This window comes from Netta rufina (assembly GCF_964035555.1).
Source record: "Netta rufina genome assembly, chromosome: 1".
In the NCBI taxonomy this organism is placed as follows: Eukaryota; Metazoa; Chordata; class Aves; order Anseriformes; family Anatidae; genus Netta; species Netta rufina.
In genome coordinates, this window is record NC_140123.1 from 161,367,858 (window position 1) to 161,387,726 (window position 19,869).

Genomic DNA, 19,869 nt, shown 5'->3' on the forward strand with positions numbered 1-19,869 from the left:
TTCCCACAGGCAGCAGCTCTTCCAGAACTGCTCCAGATATGGGTCCGTACCACGGGGTCCATCCCTCAGGAGAAAACTGCTCCAACCTGGCTCCCCTACGGGCAGCAGCTCCTGCCAGGTCACCTGCTCCTGCGTGGTCTCCTCTCCACAGGCTACAGGTCCGGCCTGGAATCTGCTCCAGCAGGGGTCTTCCACAGGCGGCAGCCTCCGTCGGTGCAGGGCCACCTGCTCCACCGTGGTCTCCTCCACGGGCTGCAGCGTGGAACCCTGCTCCACCGTGGTACTCCATGGGCTGCAGGGGGACATCCTGCTTCACCATGGTCCTCACCACAGGCCGCAGGGGACTTCTGCTCCGGCGCCTGGAGCACCTCTCCCCCTCCCTCTACACTGACCTCGGCACCTGCAAGGCTGTTCTCTCACTCCCGGCTGCTGTCTGGCGCAGCGTTTTTTCCCTGTCTTAAATATGCTCTCACAGAGGCGCAAAACAACATCGCTTATTGGCTCAGATCTGGAAAACAATGGGGCCCTTCCCAAACATGGGGCAGCTTCTAGATCTTTCTCACAGAAACCACCCCTATGGCTCCCTGCTACCAAAACCTTGCCACGTAAACCCACTACAGTAAGAGAATGCACAAGTGGACAAAATTCAGTACCTGAGAAGCAGTCAGATTACGTATCTAACTTTTAACCTCTTCTTAGTAAGTGAAATGTCCTTTTCAGTACATTTAAAGTAAAATGTAATTATAAAATAATCCATATTTTCAACAGCAACATCACATCAATACTTCAGCATGGTTTAGGACAACCTGAATGCCCAGCTCAGAGACACTGACAACGGGGGAAGAAATTTTGGAAAAAGATACATTTTTCTCACTGGTAAACTTACTCTAAGATAATAATTTGTTCTCATTAAGTCAATGTTTTTTTTTTTTGTTTGTTTGGTTTTTTTTTTTTTTTTTTTTTTTGCTTCTGACTTGAATAAGAATATGATAAAAAGGACTACCTTGAAAGGATAGATAAAATCTTGATTAAGAACTGTTTCATTCAAATCTCTTTGCAACAAATATAAAATAAAAAAGTTCCTTAAACTGCAAAATAAACATTCTCACAGCATAATGGTTTCAAAATAGAACATAAAAAAAATATATATATATATAAGCAATATTACAATAGTGTTTATATAAGTGCCCTGTATGGTGCTACAGACTGTTTGTATAACTCCATTATTTTTATGGAAAAATTATAATTTATATTACATTTGTTTTCAAACAGTTTTTCAGGTGTGCAATTTAAATTTGCCAAGTTTAGAGCATATTTCAAAAAAAAAAAAAATCTTAAAAATGCTATAAATTATTAACTGTGGCTTTTTTGATGTTTAGCTTCCTAGTTCAGTCAAATAACTTACTGAAGATGTCATATGCTACTATGGTGTCAAATTCCATCCTAAGATCTGTATAAGGATACTCCTTAAAAACTGAAGTGCTACATTAGACAGTTTGAAAACTAAATCGGAAGATGGTACACTTGCAGCCTCAGTTAATCTCACCAGAACACGTGTATGTGACTGCAGAACCTCTCTCTGTTGAGTTGCTGTTTTTTTTTAAAGAGGAGTTTAAGCCCAGGTAAGGAATGATTAGCATGTAATTAGCCATGGATCTTCAAGCAATCCAGTAAGCATGAATTACTGTCAGCCCTTAGCTTAAACAGCTTGTGCAGAAGTCTATGTACTGTAGATACGTAACCAATACTAAATGGTTGTCTGATTGCATGAATTTTACATGTCTTCTAGCTTTATAAATGATCCACATGCTACATCTAGTGTTCAGAGGCATCTTGTCTAAAAGATTTATGATCCATAAAATTAAGTCTTTCACTCTCTCATCTATACATTTTTACATCTTCAGTAGGTCATGAAACAATTATATTCTTCATTATTTCATCATGCCAGACCATGATATGCTTGCCATCTCTATAACCAGGAGTGTTTTTACTCCACTACAATTGGGAATGTATCAGGTAGCTGGCCTGGTGTTGTTCTGAGTTTCTGACAGCAGTATATTTGTTGTAGATAGAATGACCCTCATAATAATTTTCTACAAACCAGCATCAGCCCAAAGAGCTGCAGTATAATATATTCTTACCAAATGAGTGGAAGCCTAACTGCTTTTCCACTAACAGATGAACTTGAATTGGTATTCTTTTCATCCTTTGGTCATTAAATGGGTAAATAATTCATAACTCACAATACATGGGAATACTCATGTGAGTAAAGGCACACGCATGATAATGTGATTTTAGATATCACATACGTAAAAAACAATGACCTTGGTAACATTAACATATTTACTAGTACATGTTTTATATAGTAAATCCAATCTCTATTATCATATATAATCATTGTATATGTTATAGATTAATTCTCTTTATGAAAAGAAACCAATATAGTGCATTTAAGTGTGTGAAAAGTACTTTGAAGCAGTCTCAAAGGTTCAAGAGGAAACAAAGGATATACATTTGCTTTTTCGAGACAAAATGCAAAATAAAGTCTACCTTCAAATTTTGGTGTTAAGTTAAAAGGCAGAGTGGGCCTCTTACTGAATGCCAATGTAAATGTAAGGGAGCCAGAAACAAATACGTAACAAAACATTATAAAATCAAAAAAGCTTTAGTACAACTAATTATCAGCTATTATTATTTAATATAATAAAAATTACAGAAGCAAGTTAATTTACTAACTTACCCTCATCTTTGCACATGCGTCCTGTGTTGACTCTGTGCCTCTTAACTCTTTTACCAGCATAGAACCTAAATACTAAAATAAAAATCCATTAAACTTAACATAGCTAATATTTCAGAACAAAAAACATTTTCAGAAATGCACTAAAAATGCCTCAGAAATCACAGTTCTACCAGACAATTTAATATTGCATGGTTTTAGAGTTTATCCACCCTGCCGTTCTCTGATAGATCATTTAAAATGATGTTAATCATACAATGAAACAGGAATGCACAGCAAGTGTATTAAATCAGATGGAGCCCTTTGAAACAGCACGTGAAAGTGTTCTAGCTTATAACCTTAGTCACTCAAGCAACAATCACATACTACAGATTCCATCTGAAAAATACCATTTGATTAAAAAATGGAGAGTTTGCTTTTTTTAGTTGCCATCTGTCAAACTTGTATTGCTATGTGTACAATCACGTGGACACGAAGGGCAGCAGAGTTGCTAACCTCTCTGTACTCAATCTGTAACTACTTTATGTGTAAACAGCAAACAGAGCCTGATGTCAGCAAACAGAACACAGATCTGAGCTTCAAACTAGCTTAAACCATTATTTCTTCCTAAGAAAAGACTGACCCTGAACTATTATTTCAAGGCTGTTATTGGAACTGAACAGGGTGGCAGTGAGTGCTGGGTCCTGGCTCAGCTCAGTGAAAGCCACCGTCCTCCACAATCAGCTTCCTCACCTCTGAGGGCATGCACATCCTACCTGCCTCTTCCTCACCTTGCTGATGGGGGCACTTTGAGCCCTCCCTTCTGCACCCTAACAGCAGGCTCTACTCCTCTGGATATGTAGATCTGGGGACTCAATACTTTCTCAACAAAGTGTGATTTGCACTGGTTCCCCAGGGATGAAGTTGGCTACATCCTCACTGCTGTTCTTGCCTGTTAGAAAGAGGTCTTGTTACTGTCAACAGAGTTGTGCAAGGGCCATAGGCTGCATTTCACCTCTATACACTAGAGGTGTGCAGATTTGTTGATGTGCATGTGTTTTGTACAGTTCTGTGCACATGGATGTTTCTGTATTTCTATATAGTGTCACATGCAGGTTTGGCTTAATCAAGGAAAGAGAAAGAGGACAGCAGACTGCCCCTTATCTTCTCCTTCCCGGGCACAGAAATGTCTCTTTGCATTCCCACTACACTTTAATGTCATGGCTTCTCTTAAGTCTTCCATCCTAAGTCAGCAACTAAGTAAGTTGAAGAGAAGTCATACCACTGGTGAGAACAGGCTAGGTGAGCTCCAGGAGGAGACCCGGCACCGTAGACAGGAGCCTCTTCCCAGAGGATACTGCAGCCCACCACTGCTGCCTGGCCCATTTCATTCTACCACATTGACTTCTCTTGGGAATACTCTAAGATGGTTTAAGTTAAAAGGCAGTAAGGCACATGGTTTATTGATGAGACTTGGTAGGTCAGGTTGATGGTTGGACTTGATGATCTTTTGATCTTGACTTGAAGGTCTTTACTACTCTAAATGCTCCTGACTCTATAACCTAACCAAACCAGAGAGTGAACCAGCTTCACCTCAAACAAGAACTGATCAAAATATAACTTCATTTACAGATGAATGTGAACTGCAAACAGAGCAGAAAGTGTACTGGTTCAACTCTCTGGTCTCTTGACCTAGACTGAGAAGTTTTCTTTAGAGCCTTCAGTTCACATTGTGTATCACAGAATCACAGAATCACAGAATTTTCTAGGTTGGAAGAGACCTCAAGATCATCGAGTCCAACCTCTGACCTAACGCTAACAGTCCCCACTAAACCATTTCCCTAAGCTCTACATCTAAACGTCTTTTGAAGACTTCCAGGGATGGTGACTCCACCACTTCCCTGGGCAGCCTGTTCCAGTGCCTCACAACCCTTTCAGTGAAGAAGTGTACCACAGGAGTCTCTGACCTGCAAGAAAATGCATAAATATTTCAATGTAGACAGTAGCCAAGATGGTGATTAGCGAGCAACACTTTACAGAACATCATAAACGAAAGGGTGAACAACACCACTGCTATCAGATAAGTGCAGGGAGAGAGGAACAAATGAAGGGCATTCCTACAGGACCACAGATGTGAAAGATTTGTAGGTCTAGCAGATGTGATTCCAGCCGGGGGCATGATGGTGACATGAACAGGGCTTTGGGCATTAATTTGATGGGATAGCTTGATATCACCCTTATAGACAAGCAACTGATTTAGAACAAGTTCAGAAATTAGAAAATTAAATAAAAGCCTGTGGAGTTGAATTGTTTCTTTCTGTAAGTCCTTTGCTGTCTGACCTTTGGAATCCTTAGCCTTCTCTGAGAAGGATGCAATTTAGTTCTTCAATTTTATTTATTTATTTATCAAATGCGCTATGGCAAAACGATTTGGGATTGCTTGAAAAGCTTGAAAGCTACCAGTTGGGCAGGCATCATGGAAAAAACAAAACAACAAAACAAAACAAACAAACAACAAACACACAAAAAAACAAACTAAACTGCTTTTGAGCTCCCAGCAGAAGAGAAATGAAGAGAAGATCTGGGCAGCTCTGATACCACGTGCACAGTGGCAAAAAGACTCGGCTGCAGGCATTCAAAAATGCTTCCCAGATTGGACTGAAGAACTGACAAACAAATTACAAAGCTACTGCCCAGGTAGATGTCAGAAGACTCTGAAATTCTTTGAGAGAATTTTGATTTCCTTTGACTTGCTTTGCTTTCAGAAACGTTCCTTCTCAAAGACCCAGAACATGTGGGAGCAAAGTAGAGGATATCAGTTCAACTGAGTGAAGTGAGATACAATAAAAGGTACCTTTCGTAACTTCCAAGCCAGTGTTATACTCTATAAAGTCGAGGTCGTTACAGCTCAGGAAGCTAAGACAGTTCATTGATGCATGGTCCTTAGGGAAGAAAGATGTCTCCTTCACCACTGCTAACTTTGGTATTTTGATAGTCCCTTTTTCCTGTTAATCCCAACTTAATCACTTCAATGATCAATATGCCTATCAATCTAGTGCTAAGATTACATCCAATTATGAATTTATTGCTGGATCAAGGAATGAGTTAAGAGACCCTCTTCAGATAAACCCATTCACTATACCAAAAACATTAAGAAAACTTGAAGTCATTAAGCTGCCTAATGAATTTGAGGTGCTGCACAGGAAGAGAGAAGGCCCAAGAACAGGTGAGGTGGATTTTGACCGTGTCTTGCTGAGGAAGTTGGGAGGTTCCTGTTACTGACCAGGGACATTACTCCATTTGTGGTAATTTCTACAGCATGAAGGTCTTATGGAAGATACAGATGCATTTTAGTGAGCCAGGCCTGTAACAACCCTTCTGCCCCTCCTCAGTGGGATCCAGGCTCTCACTTGTGCTTATTTAGTTCCTTATTTATAGCTTTCTGAATTATGTTTTAAGTCAGGTTCAGTTCTCCACAAAAATACCCTAGTGCTTGGTGAACAGAGCATTATCCTAAAAAGCACTCTGGATCTAAGTCCCATCAGGTGAAGAGGATCTAAAACCCATATCCTGGACAAGTGGTTAACCTCCAGCTATGCTAAAGGCACAAAAAATATTTAGCCCCTTTCCTTTTAAAAATATCAGTCTTGCTTTATTAGGTGCCCTCTTCTAAAGAGGATGCAGCTGTGTGGATCCCAAGTAGATGGAAGCATCGTCAGCAGCTTTACCAGTGCTTTCCAGTAAAGCCAAAGGGGAAACATAACGGTTTAAATAGGTAGGCTGAGGCACCTCTTGAGATCTGCAGAAGAATGAGCTGCCCTCCATTGACACAGCAAACTCAAGGCTTCAGAAACATGTTTTTCATTTAAAAGTCTCCCAATATTTTTTTTTTTTATTTTTTTTTTTATACTTCAGGAGACCTTCCTCTCCTTCACAAGCATGCATAACAGCCAAAGAACACCAATCATCCTTAGCTGTAGAAAGAAGCTCCATTTCTCCAGAAATGGAAGTGGGAATGAGTTACAGCTACTGGGAGGTAAAAATAAATACTCCCTGCCCTGAAGGAACTGACTGCTACTGGTACTTTAAGTCATCATCAATTTAGGGGAGGTTTGAATGTGCCCTCATCTCACAGTAAATGCTGCCTCAGACCACGGCCTCCAACTTCCCCAACTTCAATTCCCCAAAATACATGTAAAAAATTCAGGCAAGGCAATACTCACTTTAGATAATGTGCACTAAACATTATGGTATGCATAAGGATCTCAATATTATGTTGTTTTATTATTTGTCCCATAAACACCAGACAGGCATTTTTGAAGGAGCGTTTTCTCTCACTGTCATTTCTACAACACTTAGCTACTTATTCATAGTGTCATTTCCCTAACACTATTGCTACATGGGCTGCAATATATCAGAAAATTCATAGCAAAAATTACTGTGCATGCTTGTTTCTCATTTATTATAATTACAGTATTGCAGAGGAAGTGGTTTGTTTCATTAAAAGTGATTGACAAAATATTATAAATTGAAAAAAGGTTATCAAAATCTAACATTAATATATTTACTCCAAATCAAACCACTAAATTTATAAACACTTACAAATGCTTTATAATCGCAAGATTGGAAGATGAGTTTCTCTGGATGATGTTGCCAGTATTGTACAGGTGTTGATGCTGTGGCTTCATTTGGAGGTCGCAAGGTAATTGAAGGCTCTCCCCAGTCTCCTGTCTGAAAATCAGATGCTCAAGATATAAAAAAGTTGCAGAAATTCACTATAAAGTAGCCTTCCATTGTTGTGATCAATTAACACTGACATATTTTCTACATATAAAGCCATGTAGAAGTTGTACTCACTTATTTTAGTTACAGCATTTTTCATGACTTAATTTATAATCCAAACTCATCTGCTGTAGTGTTTAATGATGCTTTAATTAAATCTATTTACCTTTAGAATAAAATCATTATGCACCAGAAATCTTCCTTAAAAATAACTGTTTACAATATATGTATGAGGATGAGAGCACTTGAAAAAAATCATGAGATGCACAAAAGTGCCATTCACAAATTCTGCTATGTGTTTTACAAGCTTTTTTAAACAGCTAATAAGTCTTCCATTATCCGGCATATACAACTGATAACTAACTTTCCTAAATGGCCAAATAACTGAGACTTTGCTTTTATCTGAAGACATATTATACATTCTTCGAACATATGAGACATTCTTTAATCTCTTTATGAATATTTACTTTGACCACTTTCTCTTGATGTCTCATTGTAGAATTACTAACACTGCCCTTCCATGTGCATCATTCTCACTGATAAATGATTGTCTTCCTAGAGCTTTCATCTCCCCTCTTTCCTCAAGGAACAAGGGCAGGACAGTAGCTTGTTGCCAAACCCATTCACAGGGCACTCTTCTCCCTTTCAACAAGAGCCAACACAGACATCTGTACAGGAATCCCCACGGCACAGCAATTCTGGTATGGGTCTCATCTGACACCTCATATTTTGGACATGGCTTTACTGGACCTGGACCGACATTTGGGCCCTCTGAACCCTTTGAATCTCCCTCCACCTGGCGTCTTTCTCCTCTTCCCAACCTCTCTTTCCTCAGACACCGATCCCACTCATCCCTTAGCCTATCCAGTCTGGTCTCTCTGAATTCTGCTCCCCTTCTTTCTCTGACTTTTGGGATCAGATCTCTCCTTCTTGATCCTTCTTCCTCCCTTAGTTGTTCTTTCTCAAACTATTTCATCCTCTTCTATGAGTCTTTCAATTTGGACTATGCTGCCACTTTCTTTACCTGCACATATCTTGTAAATTTTCTGTGTATGTAATATTGCTAAAATGTGTGTTGAAACTAGCAAGGAATCACCATTTCACACAAAATATGGCTAGAAGTTAAGACTTTTAAAATAAGAAGTAGTTAAGCATCAAAAACACATGAAAACAATTCGTATTGAAGACATTCAAGTGTCTGGCAAACTATCACATCCTACTAATTAAATCAGGACAGAGTAAACAAAACAAGTACATCATTTTCATGTGTCACAAAATAATGAAATGACACACATTTGCACAACTCTGCAATGAAAAGCAAGAGATAAATCTGGAAACAGCAACATTACCCTGCCAATATGGTAACTTCAAGCAAGTGAACATCATAAAACAAGTCGAACCTACTTTATGTTGACACTATTAGTACATCTACAAATTATACAGCATTGTAATTTCAGTTTTGCCTACTTAAGTTTTTTATATGCTATGGGATCTAACTTGAACCTCAAATTTTGAAAGGGAAACATCAGCAGTTGCTCAAGTTTTTAGCATTCTTTATCCACAGAAATTAATCCTTCTGACCGCTAATTTATAAAACCCTTCGTCATATTTAATCTGCAGTGAGAATTTGATTTCTTTAAGAAGCAGTTTTTCTTATAAATTATGGTTTCAATCATATTACAAAGAGTAAGAATCTGTATCCTTATTAATACCATTTGTATTTGACTACAAAAGAAGATGGACTGCATCCCTCACAAATTTCCACAGCATGCTCAGCTGTCTATTATGAAATGTTCAAGGCTGTAACTAACAGAACACCTGAAACAGTCCCTTCTTCTAACAAAGATATACTCCTGCATGTTCTCTGTAAGGAAAGAGATCTCAGGAGATATATCCTAACCATTTAGCAAAAGGTTATTACGATGGAACAGGAATAAATTCAGAATACAGCAGCTATAAAAGTACATCCTTTGACCATCTGTTTTTCCATCGAAGAAGCCCAGGGATGGCAGTCAGGGAGGAGCAGTATTTCTACATAATAAGTGACATTGGGTAGTGCTCCAAACCCTTTTGTTGCACTGGCGTTGAATATAGAAAATGGATGCTAATGGCAAATTAAGAAGGGTACTTAAGGACTAAAATGAATACAACATTTTACAGATTTAATATCTTTCATGCAAAAGGGAGTCAATGCACGGAGAACTGCATCCCTTCTGTCTGTAAATGAAGAGCGGTGACAAGAGAAACAGTGATTACCTTTCATATTGGTTCAATTTTATAAAGGAGCTAGGAAGCAATAATAATAAGGAAATCAGAAATAATCTTCAATCAGGCTAATAAAAGTAGTGTATAAGAAACTTAGAGAGGGACAGTGAGGAGACCGTTGATTTATATCCATCATTTACTCTATAAATACGTACAGTCATCCAAGTATCTCCTCCTTTTAAATTAGACAAAACAGAAGTGATAAGGTTGCTATACATGTCTCTAGGATGATCTAAATACACAATATCACTGAGATTAAGGGAAGGTAGAGAGGTGGGATTTCTGCAGTTCCTGACAGACAACTGCAGCTGAAGACCTTTCATGTACTCTGATGTTTCTTGCAGAGGGAGCAGATACTAAAAAAAGCAGCATAAAATTAAACATCATAGGTAATATATTATTATGATAGATGAAGGAGAAGAAGAGTTATACATAGTCATAAAAAATCTTTTTGTAACTGTATAATAAGTGCTTTTAATTCAGTTTTCTGGTCTCATTTCCTTTTATTCATTTCTTACCAAACTCCTTAGATTTTTAGACCATACTAGGGCTACTTTTCAGTATCTACTCAGACTGAGTTACAACAAGGTACTCTCCAAAGACCAGATCCACGAGTATGTTTAAAAATATAAAAATAAAAATTAGATGGGGAATTATTTTTTTTAATTGAAGGAGAAGAAAGCATTTAAGCTGCATTAAGGCAGCTAAAATATTTTCATAAATTTGGGCTTGAAAACCTCTCCAGGAAGGAGAAGTTCTTCAACTGACTCACACCAGTCAGATTCTAAAATTCTGAGATTTAGGATGATTATGATTGTGTCATGATGGCAATTAACTACAGTTTAAACACAAAGGTGCAGAAACAGCTTTGACCTAGAGAAGAGTTGGGATGACAGTTAAGTCTGGGGTAGAAAAATATGAATTGTAAATCTGAGGAATTGGTGTGGAACAACTCTGTGTTGATGTATGGAGATTCAGGTCTTTAATAAGCACCTGGAACACTTTCAAGCACTATAGAAATGTTCGGAAATTGTTGTACCAGACCAACTATAATATTTGATTTAGTTTTTAAAAATACATAACGTTAGATAAGAACTTTCTTATTTGAATATTTAATTTGCAATATATATTTGCAAGAAATAATCAAACATTTAAGCTTATGTATTTTTTATGAGACTATATACGTATGGAGATTTTAATCTATCTGATGAAGTAGAAAGGGAAGAGAGAATTTATTCCTCATCTCACTTTGCATCTCATCAGGCAGCTGTGCAACTTCTCACGTGGTTTTTACTGTGCTGCCTGTGGTCTGGTGTTCCATGTTTCTAGCCAGCATCTTTCCTCTCACTGGCCTTAGTCACCTTGACAAAAAAGATTTTTTTTCCACATTTGCAGATAAATAATTTACATACCAAAGCCATCTCAAGTAAGGTGCCAAAATGGATGAGATTCAGTGCTTTTACAGTGACAATTTTTAACCATAAAGGTCATAGCCTTAAAGATCAATTTCTCATGCCTTTGAAGTTCTTCACAGGCCTGAAAACAGGCAGATGTGCACTTCTCAGGACTCATATACTTGATGTCAAATGAATTGCTGAAGCAGATTACTGCTATTAGGTAATTTCTACAGTTGTAGCACAGGTTATTCTAATTCATCCAATTCTGTGAGAACCGTATTTGACTCATATTAAAGGCACCTGGATGCAGTAGTAGTTACAGGTAAGAAGTCATCTGACTACAACTTCTATAAAATCTAACATCTGCCTCATCTTTTTATTAAAATGTCAAGTCAAAAAAACTCCATGCTATAGAAAAAAATTAGGCCCAGTTTTGATTGGCATGAATGTATTCATTTTTAACAAGGCCTACATCTTATAACTCTTCACCTGTTAAAGCCTCATGCCTAGTTATGGTAACGTGCATTAGTTGCCATGACAACAATAAATTGGAGCACACAGATATACTGCTTTTCGCTGAAAAATTAATAATTTTCTCCCTGTAAGAATTTTAAATGCTCTGCAGGCCAGTCAAATCCTAATTATTTCCTTATTATTAGTTCCTAATCTATCTATCTAGATATATTTGAAATAATAGAGATGGGTGTGTGGTGTACCTACCTTTTAAAAGACTCTAAAGGCTGGTAGCCAAAATGGCCCCTCTCTGCCAGAAATAGTGCAAGAAGGCAGTTAAATGATAGAAACCAGGAGACATTTACAGACCCTTTGAACAACTGTGCTTGGTGAAGTTCAAACCCCTGACTTGTTCTCACCACACTGCAATACAGATAACTGGTTTTGCTCTTACTTGTACAGCCCATGTGGCTTTGTCACAGAAGTTATGAAAATTCAGAGCACTACCAATGCTAGCTAATTCCCCAAAAGTGCCTTACTGCCTTTGCAAACACATCACGTTCCTTGGCTAGGTGAAGCCTATAGATTAAGACAGAAAGGGCAGCAACAACACAGTGTGGGGGTGAAACTGTGCAAACTGTGCTGTTTACACTGTTTCGTGCTTTGAAGAAGTGAGCAAACAAAAACACCAGGAACAGAAATCAAAGCTCCCACCGAGCGAGACTGCTGCTGGCAATCCCCTCGCATCCTGTATGCGCATCATAAAGCCAACATACGCGAACCACATGGCACGATACATGGATGCGCACACACATAGTCCCGAAAGAGGGAGGACAAGTTACAAACTTTTTTTTTTTTTGCTGATTTCAACAACATGACACCCGTAGATAACAGCATGGCGACAGACTGTACATCCATAGAGTGACAACATAGCCATTTATCACTGTATCTTACATTATGAACCTGATGAATCGATGAGAAAGGATATCCTGCATTCTGGTTGGTCCAGATCTCACAGACAGAGGACTGCTAATATAAACAGAAAACTACATCTCATCTTGTAAATATTAATGCACCGCAACTGCCAAAAGGCAAGAATAATTAAGAAAAGGCTTGCAATAACATTAAAGAAGGGAGAAAAACAGCTGTTAAAAGTAATTTTTTATTTATTTGCTGACAAAATATTTTTGGACTGACTGGAAGGAAACATAGCTTATTCAGACATGTTAGAAGAGGCTTCAAACTGTGAGTACAAGAAAACAATTTAGTCAGAAGTGCTGGTGATGTAAAGAGAGAAAGTTATGCAGGCATAAACAGAAAACGCAGAGAGCAGAAGAAATATTGGTTACTTTCAGTTTTTGGCAGGAAAGAAGTTTGAAGTCAACACCCCCAATTAAGTTTTGAGATTTTAATCTCACTCTGCTGGAGATTTTCACAGGGATAGAGAAAGGGAAAAATCTGGCAATATAGTCAACAGGAAAGATCAGTTCTCTTTACACAATTACCAGGAAAGAATGCACTGCAATTAAGTGAAGCAGTCAGCCACCATCTCCTTCCACCAACAGTTCCTTTGCATATAAAGTTACAGACAATATTACCTTTGGTATTGACCATGCCCCCACTTAGCAATTAAAAAGGTTTCTTTCAGCATTCTACATTATTTTATAGATAGTGTGTAGCAGGCAAAGCAAAGTAAGCATACTGTAGCATCTCTAGCAAAAGCAACAGAGCTAGATGAGCACAGCATTCACCAGCATCCGCTACATATTTCCTTGTTTGGACAATCATCAAGAAAGCATCTTGACACCTTAGCAAAAGCTAAGATAACATTTTACAGTAGCCAGGCAACTAAAACAAAGCATCAGACGTAGGAGCTGCCCACAGTATCTTAGGCAGGCAGCAACAAAAGGCACTAAACATACATGAAAAATGCAACTGCAGCATCCAGAATAGCTAGCAATTAAAGTATCAGTAATTTAACAGCAGCAGAGTGTGCATTGCTGGTTCTTAGCAGCAGCAGCAGGAATTCAGCATTGATGCTCAAAACAGATAACCCCAAAAGTGCAACTCTTGTCAGAAATATGGCTCTTGCTCTTACCTTCAGCAGTCTGAAACCTGGCTGCCTGGCTGGTGACAGGCTAGGTTATCAGCTCTGGTTACTGTCAGGGCAGGCTGGCACCCTCTGTACTGACTACCGTGCGCTACCAGACAGGCTGGTGACTGTCTAATGTTGTTAATTGTCCCTTATTTCCTTCATGATTTGAAATGCATGCACACACATCCCTTCCCCCTGTTTCATTAATTTTTAAATTTTCCCATATCCAGTTAATTTCTTCCCTATCTTGTTTTCAAAATTATGTGTGTTTCCTAAGTGATGCGCAGGGCACTCAGTATAAGGCCATCAGCAAGCACCACTTCAGTGACTCCTCCTTCTGAACTACTTAGCACTAGTTACATTTTTTTTTTCCTCCTCATCTGTATGTCTAGAAAACTGATTTCTGTATGCTCCAGCCATGCCCATCACCGTGATGCCTATCAGAGGCTGCGCTTCAGCTTTTCAAGGAAAGTGTAAAAGTGAAGGCATTTTCATGCCAGGTGCAGCATCCCCAAGCATCTGGCAGTCAAGAAAACATATTGTAGTGCTATTTGGACACACTTGCTGAGGTCCTGAAAAGAATAAGATAAATTAGCATGGCTCTGCATGCTAACAGACGTTTAATTTCTCTCCAGCACTAAGGGTGCTGGCACAATGTTGCTGTGATGCTGTCTTATTGTACAGCTGGTTCTCACCACCTTGATATTCTGGAGACAAAGGTTATCCTTCAGTCCTGCCCCTCCTGAGGACTTGCCCTCAAGCAGCAGTGCCTGGTGCCTTCTGCAAGCAGCTGTGGCCCTGGCATAGCAGTTCTGTGATAACAGACCTACAATGCTGTGGCAGGAAATGTTATGAATACACCAGGTCCATCTACGGCTGCTTAGGTGCTAACTTACTTGGGAACAGGTAACACAACACTGCAGTAACCATATAAGCAAGTTTTAAGCTTTTAAAAACAGGCAGGAAATCAATCCTTTCTTACACATGCCAATGCTGCCCACCCTGTCCCTCCATCCCCGGAAAGAACCTCATGGGCTAGTCCACTCACTCCAAGAGCTGGGAGATCTGAATCTGATGCCTTTCTCTGACTGAGGGAATTCACACCTACATATTTCACCTTCCTCTCCTATGAGTTAAAGCAGCAGAAGGTAGGCTGTCTTCAATCCCTTTTATAAATGAAGGGAAGCGCTTCTTATTTTTAATTCCTAGGAGAAAGAAGAGTGCACAAAAGCAGATGTTTGAAGCACTCATCTGTGAGAGACGAGCTCGGGGCCCAGGTCCCTGCTCCCTTCCTCCAGGATTAATGGCTTAGGGGGTCTAGAATTAAGCTAAATTACCTTTAAGTACAGGTGACTATATTTATTAAAGAGGACCAGCAGCGACTGAGAATGTCTCATGACTGCATCAATGGCCAGTGGGAAGTACAGCCATGCAAAACTCATTACTCAGTTCTGTACTCATTAATGTTTGAGTGACTAAGGTACTGACATGCAGTACAGAAGGAACATTAATTTTATGGAAGGTAATGAATTGAAATTCAGAAGCCAACCTTTTCTTTGGACCACTGTAAAAATATTTAGCATTTATTATATACATATTTTATGTCTTCAAAGTGCTGAATTTTTTTAATGAATTATGAAAACCCTGTGAGAAGTACTTCAGGTTGCATACCCCTGTGCTGAAGTGGAAGGAACCAAGGAAAGGAAAAAGGTTAAGTGAGCATCTGAGGCCAGAAATTCAGTAAGCAGTAGGAGAGAGAGTTGATATTAGACTTCAAACATGCCCAATTTTCAGTTCCCAAAACATATGCCCTCAAAATAAAGGAAAATAAATAAATCTGTGCATGCACTTCCATGGTAATAAACAGAAATACACTTGGGCATTTAATACCACTGATGTACAAGGTTCTGTGAAAAAGAGCTTCACAAATATTTTTTTTCTTAAGGAATATAGCTAAAAATAATAAAAATAGCACCAGCTATTATATGATTAGCATCAAACATGCACTTATCTTATTGGTATGCATTTATCTTTTGGGAAGAACAATGTTCCAGCAAGAATCTGATATTCTGATATAAAAGCTATAGATGTCCCATGCATGAAAGACTTCCAAATCATCACTATGGGACACAACTCTGGCAGACAGGAGGGGTGAAGGAAGAGGAAAAGGGAATATCCTGCACTGTACAGCTCCTACCATGTGCTACTGATGATAGAGATGACTGGTTAACAGTGCCAGAAGAAGGGAGGTGTGGCTCTGTGTCACCTGCTCTCCACTCAGCCATCTCCCTTCCTTTCCCAGCAGTCAGTTCTGACATAGCCTCCTAATCACTTCATGACTGCCTTTTAAAAAAGTTGTTTTACAGACATTTTCAGTTCTCTTGTTTATTTAACATAACCTCTGTGATTTCCAGAAAACACACTCACATAAGAAATAATATTTCTTACTGCTCTTGCTAACTTCATCTGTGATAGAAGTCAACAGGGTGTAATTATTTCATACACCTGCAGTGAAGTTAGTAGCCAATCATGTTACAAGATGTTTCCACATTCCCATCTGCTTCAACTCTTTCTAGTTACTCATATATTTACTTGAAAAAATGTAGGACACCACATATGTTGGTCTTCAATGTGGCAGGCTGTGTTAGAGATAATTTAGTGCTTTGTAAGGTGAACAAAATTACCTGAAAAGTTAGTGTAAGCTCCATCCCTGTTGACAGAGATGACTTGATAATCTGAAGACAAAGTAATTTTACCAAAGGTGATCACACAGTAATAAGATTGATTATGGAAATCATACCCTTGGAAAGCAACAGAAAGAATATGTGGGCTACGTACACAGAAGGAACAGGAGCTCAGTAGAAAGCAGTCCTGATGTATTCAACACCAGTCAGCTTCATGGCACTTAAGGAGATGTCAAAGATTTACTTAAACCAGGAGTAATTATCCTCAAAAAGTCATGGAAGATAATAAAAAGACCAAAGAAAGGCTAAAAGAACATTTAAGATAGGAGTAAAGAAAGGTTTGGGAATTTATAGCCAACCAAACTGCAGGGACTAGCATGTTACTAGCAAAATCATTTAAAAATCCAATCACCATCCCCTGGTCCTTGTGGCCTTTGAGATCTCCTGACTTTGCTCTTGGCCATGTGAAATAAATGTTCATGTACCAATAAATAAATGTGCATGTATCTCTCTCTATGCACACATACAAAATTGAGCCTAATGAAAAAGTGTGATCTTGCTGCAATGTGTTACCCGCCAGAACATTTATAGGCCAAGAGAAATTCAAGACGTTTATAATGAGGTTGTTCAGTATGAATCATCTCAGATCAAATTTCCTTCCTTTGTTGGAAAACGGGCCTACTAAATCATCAGCAGCAAGGAGAAGCACAGCAGGATGTGGACACTGATTATGCAACTTCTGATGCTATGTCACGTGATGTTCCCTGTACACAAACTAGCCTGAATCAAAATGCAGAGTTTGCACAAGAAGTTGAAATACACATTTAGAGAATAATTATCAGTATTTAAGCACAACTGGACTGGAACATATTGAGAGAATCTGCAATGACCTGCTCCATGCAGACCCTCTGGGGAGGATCCAGAACTCAAGGACTTTCCATAACGGGGTAAGAACTGAGAATGGATTTGATGAACTGCAGAAATTGGTCAGATGATATTCATATGGGAAGAGTATGCCTTGATAAAGTAAGATTAAATATACAAATAAAATATCAAATAGATTAGCAGAGTGTTTTAATGGGGCGGGGGGGGGGGGGGTGTCACGCAGATCTGGAAGTTTCAGTATACTACAAGCGAAATACAGAGGTTTTGCAGATGAATAAGCAAACAAATTTCAGGATAATTCAGGTTGGAAAGGAGCTGAGGAAGCTTTCTTTAAAACCCCAGCTCAAAGCTTGAGCAGCTGTGAGATGTGACCTGCTTGCTCAGGGTTTCATCCAGTCAGGTCCTGAAAACCCCCAAAGACAGAGATTGCTCAGACTCTGTGAGCAACCTGTCCCACTGTTTGCTTCTCCTTGCGGGGAGGAAGTTTGTCTTACATCCAGTCTGAGCCTTTCTTCTTTCCATTTTTGTACCAAAAGCCATCTTTTCTCCAGCCAGCCCTGCTCACCCAGCCTCTCCTTATAGGACAGGTGCTGGATCTAGCCCCCAACTGTGTTGGTGGCCCTTCATGGAACTCCCCTCTCATAAACAAAAAAGAAAGTATTTAATACAAGTAGCATATAGTAATGCACGGGGAGTAATTTCTGCACCATGCACAGCTACCAGCGAGGCATCATCTGGAAGCAGAGTCCAGTGTTAGACACTGCACTTCAAGGAGGATGAAGGCAAACTAAGGGAATCTGGGAGAGAACAAGTAGTCTAGAAAACACCAAGGCATGGCCATAGTTAGGTAAACATCAGCCCAAAACGGTCTGATCAGCCCTGAGCAAGCCTGAGAAGAGGGAGTTTATGCCTTCTGATTATGTTTAGAGAGCTGTTTCTTCTGTTGGCTTCCATCTCTCCTCTGCAAGGCCCACATGTCCACTTTACAGATCTGGTGCAAGAATAAGAGCCACGAACCTAATCTCCCCACTGCTTCTACTGTGTGTCCCACCACAGGGCTGAGCTTCAGGAAACTGCTCCCACATCCTGGCACTTAAGCTCCAGTAAGGCACAGAAGGGAAGCAAAGAAATGATAGCAACCCCACTCTCTCTGATGCAAATTATGTAGCAGTAACTCACTGACTATAATTCAGTCTCACTCCAGAAATGCGGAGAATTTTGGATCAAATCCCAGAAAATCACTTGTGGCACAGCAAACAATCTTTAAAGGTGCAACAGCTGAAAGAAACAAATGAAATGGAATGAATGGGGCTGGCTGGCCCCTTTTGTATTCATCACTCCAAATGTTTCAGGACCATGGGAGAGCAGTTGTGCAGTCTCAATAGATGTTGTTTCCCTGAATGTTCCCCAAGCTCTGGGGAGAGCCTGCCTTACCAACAGGAATAATCACACATCCTCCAGTGAAAAAAAGATCTTCAGAGATGGAGAGTGAAATCTGAAATGAGTTCTTTTATAGATAGAGCCAAAATCAGAAATAACAATTCTTATTAGAGTAAGAAATGAGCACTCTCAGGCAGCTTTCACAAGCAGGAGTGTGCCCCAGCACACCACGGGAAGGCAGACAACAGGCCCAGGACCACTGTGAGCCTGCAAGGGCTGTCCCCCCAGCCAGGGGCAGGGCTTCAAGTCCCACACTGCTTTGCCTCTGGGTGCCTGCTGCACACAGGGACGTGCTTAGAAAATTTTTCTGTAATGAGAATTGACCGTTAACACACCTGGGTTTCCCTCTCAACCAGCTGACACTACCCCTCACATGATGCAGTCTGTTTTCATTTGATTTCCATCCAGCAACCTGGGATTTAGGCTCCTGGTGGGGAGGACTGATTGAGGGTCTTCCCAGCAGTTTGCTGAGGCTGCTGCTGCCGTGCCTGGCTTCTGGAGGTGCAGCTTTACAGCCGCAGCCCTGGCCCAGCAATGTGTGGTGAGTCGCCAAACCTTTGCCAGTTGACGACTCCCCTTTCTGCTGGTGCTGCCAGTTACAAGTGCTCCCTAGCCCTTTAGTCTTGCATATAAGAGAGAAACTTCTGGACAAATACCACCCATATAAATAAAACTTGTGGCTTCAGTCCTCAACATTAGGCACAGTTACTGACATTTTAGCAAAACAAAACCAAAATGCAACAACCCGAGCTCTTTCAGAAGAGCACCGCAAACTCAGTACAAGTTATTTCCCAGGAGCTCAAAAATGTAGACGTTAGATACTGAAATTCAGCTTTGACTCTGAAATATTCAGCTTTTCAATAAGAATAAAGTCTCCTTGTCTGTAAAAGCTACCCAACCTTTTCCATTTTTCATATAATCCTCCTCCATTTTTCATATGATCTTTCTAATACAGAGCTTCTAGCTCACAAGGCTGAGTGTGAAAAAAGAGTAAATTAATAAAGAACATCTGTCCCCATCTTGAAAGAACATCTGTCCCCATCTTGGTGTAGTATTTATGGCATTTGTTTGGATCATTAGTACCAAATATAGAAACAACTTCCTTAATTCCATATGATGAAGCAGCATGAAGGTATGATCCACATCCCACGG

At 39.7% G+C, this 19,869-nt stretch overlaps 1 protein-coding gene across 14 annotated transcripts in view; it reads right to left on the reverse strand.

The window, feature by feature from the left end:
• Positions 1-19,869, reverse strand: part of ANKS1B (ankyrin repeat and sterile alpha motif domain containing 1B) — a gene marked incomplete at both ends in the record, with an annotated part of 436,397 nt that overhangs the window by 21,535 nt on the left and 394,993 nt on the right. For 6 of the 14 annotated variants that reach the window (XM_084292214.1, XM_084292212.1, XM_084292205.1 and 3 more), the window contains 3 exons: positions 2,741-2,812; positions 7,319-7,447; positions 12,568-12,642. In XM_084292214.1, the coding sequence (XP_084148340.1) occupies positions 2,741-2,812; positions 7,319-7,447; positions 12,568-12,642 (276 nt within the window). The remainder of the gene's footprint in view (positions 1-2,740; positions 2,813-7,318; positions 7,448-12,567; positions 12,643-19,869) is intronic. The other 8 variants (XM_084292215.1, XM_084292206.1, XM_084292209.1 and 5 more) reach the window with 2 other exon arrangements.